This window comes from Charadrius vociferus, unplaced genomic scaffold (genome assembly GCF_000708025.1).
Source record: "Charadrius vociferus isolate BGI_N301 unplaced genomic scaffold, ASM70802v2 scaffold1140, whole genome shotgun sequence".
NCBI classification, from domain to species: domain Eukaryota; kingdom Metazoa; phylum Chordata; class Aves; order Charadriiformes; family Charadriidae; genus Charadrius; species Charadrius vociferus.
This window is the reverse complement of record NW_009646351.1, coordinates 43,327-45,675: the sequence shown is the minus strand read 5'-3', so window position 1 is coordinate 45,675 and position 2,349 is coordinate 43,327. Positions and strand designations below refer to the sequence as shown.

The window sequence follows — 2,349 nt, the reverse complement described above, 5'->3', positions numbered from 1 at the left end:
GTTTCATACATTTTGCATCCACCGCTACGGCGCTCTGATATATATAGATGCGCGTTCTCACTCCCATCCCGGAGCAGGAGGGATGAGAGCCGAGAGCTTTGAAAAAGAAAATAACGCCCTGTCAAAGCCGTCCCCTCGCTGATTCATCTTCCTGACCCAACCTGTGTTTTAGCCAAGGTTCAAATATTACGCCTTCGTTAGACTTTACGCGGCTTTCGGCTCTCAGCGGTGAGGCCAACACGCACGGACAGACCGACGGATAACGGCACCGTGGGATTTCGGCTCTGCGGGGCAAACAGAGCCTCTGCACAACCTGCGTGGTTTCCCCCAGCTTTCTCCTGACAGGAGGTAGGAGAAGGTGGAACCTCAACTGGCCGCTATCGGGAACGGTGTGGCCAGCAGGACCGGGGCAGTGATGGTCCCCCTGTCCTCGGCACTGGTGAGGCCCCACCTCCAGCGCCGTGTTCAGTTTTGGGCCCATCACAACATGAAAGACATTGAGGTGTTGGAGCGTGTCCAGAGAAGGGCAGCGGAGCTGTGAGGGGTCTGGAGGACACGTCTGGTGGGGAACGACTGAGGGCCCTGGGGGTGTTGAGGCTGAGGTTCTGAGGGGAGTCCTTCTTGCTCCCTACAGCTCCTTGACAGGAGGGGGGAGCGAGGGGGGGACGGGCTCTTCTCCAGGCGATGGGATGAGAGGGAATGGCCTCAAGTTGTGCCAGTGGAGGTTTCAATTGGATATCAGGAAAAAATTCTTCATGGAAAGGGTTGTCCAGCGCTGGCAGAGGCTGCCCAGGGACGTGGGGGAGTCGCCATCCCTGGAGGGGGTCAACAGAGGGGCAGAGGTGGTGCTGAGGGACACGGGTTAGTGGTGGGTCTGGCGGTGCCGGGTTAACGGTTGGACTCAACCGTCTTTAAGGTCTCTTCCAACCAAACCAATTCCACAATTCAATGCAGAAGTTCAGAGCACACAACCGAAGTCGCTGTGGACACAGCAGTTCCTGGGAACGCGAGCCCCGGCAGCCGGCTGAGCTCCGGCAGGGTGGTGGGGACGGCTGGGACACCATGGTCTGCCAGCTCCGAGCCGGGGCCGGTGGGCCAGTGCCGCGCTCGGACAGGGAAAAGGCCACTGGAAGAGGGAAAGCAACACCCAGGGACATTTTAGCGGGGTGGGGTCTGCCTCAACACCCCAGCGATGGGGATGTTAGGGTGAGACTGGAACCCAAGACATCCATCGGCCAAGAAAAATCGTAACAAGACGAAATAAAGCTGCAGAAAATTTCTTCGTCTGCACGTAAAGACCTCAAGGGCGGCAAGCTGGCGTTAACGCCTGCCCCAAACCCAGCAGCAGTCATCACAACCAGTTACGCCGTTCAGGTTTTTTTATAATTGGCCAAATCTTTCTTCATTTTATACCTACTTACGAGCTCTAGAGTAAGGCTTCTGGCGGAACGCACCGCCTTGAACCCTCCTCCTTCCCCAGCAAGTGCCCGCGTGTGGGTCAGTGGGATGACGCGCCTATCCGCGACCTCCTGTTATGTCCCGGCTATACAACGCCGGGTTATCTCCGGGACGGTGAAGGACTGCTTCTCATAAACATCTACGTCATGTTTTCCTCTCATCTTCAAACATACCCCCACCCACGTACCGTCAGTTACGCGGCAGTTAAATGAAAGCTGAAGCTAGCTCGAATTTAAAAAAAAAAAACACAAAACAACAAAAAAACGAGGTCAAATTTCCATTTCAAAGCCAGGGAACGCAACGTGGGGACCCGAAAAGCAAACTGCAGGTAGCTGCAGACAAACAGTATTACCTTCCAAAGAATGGAGGCCTTTCTCCTTGGCAGTCTCATACACGCTGCTGAAATCATCTCCAAGGTTTGGATCGGCGTTAGCTGCGAGCAGGGTCTTCACCACGCTGTTACGAATCAGAACAAAAATAAGGCAGAGGTGGCACGTGAGTACGCCACGTCCTCCAGAGAGCGAGAAGGGAGGCAGCGCTCGGACAGCCCTCCTCAAACGTTCCCGGCTAGCCAAGGAAAAGTTAACCCAACATCCATAATTGACCATTTCAACGAACGCAACCACACCAGCGTATTCTGTGACCAGCTAGATGTGGGAGGCACTTGAGGAGGGGGTGACGCTGCAGAGAAACACAGCCCTCCCGAGAAGACCTGCCCAGAATGCCCTCCGAGCGCGAGTCGTATTCCCGGCCCACCACGGAGTGCAGTGACAGAATCACAGAACGGTCAGGGTGGGAAGGGACCTCTGGAGATCATCTAGTCCAACCCCCCCGCCAGAGCAGGGGCACCTCCAGCAGTGGCACAGGACGGCGTCCAGGCAGGTTTGGGAT

The 2,349-nt window shown here is 56.0% G+C and overlaps 1 protein-coding gene across 1 annotated transcript in view; it reads right to left on the bottom strand.

Annotated features, from left to right (window-relative positions):
• The window catches only part of CLPB (ClpB caseinolytic peptidase B homolog (E. coli)), a gene marked incomplete at its 5' end in the record, with an annotated part of 103,707 nt that overhangs the window by 67,681 nt on the left and 33,677 nt on the right, over positions 1-2,349 (bottom strand). Inside the window, 1 exon segment of the mRNA XM_009894103.1 lies at positions 1,811-1,914. Coding sequence (XP_009892405.1) covers positions 1,811-1,914 — 104 coding nt within the window.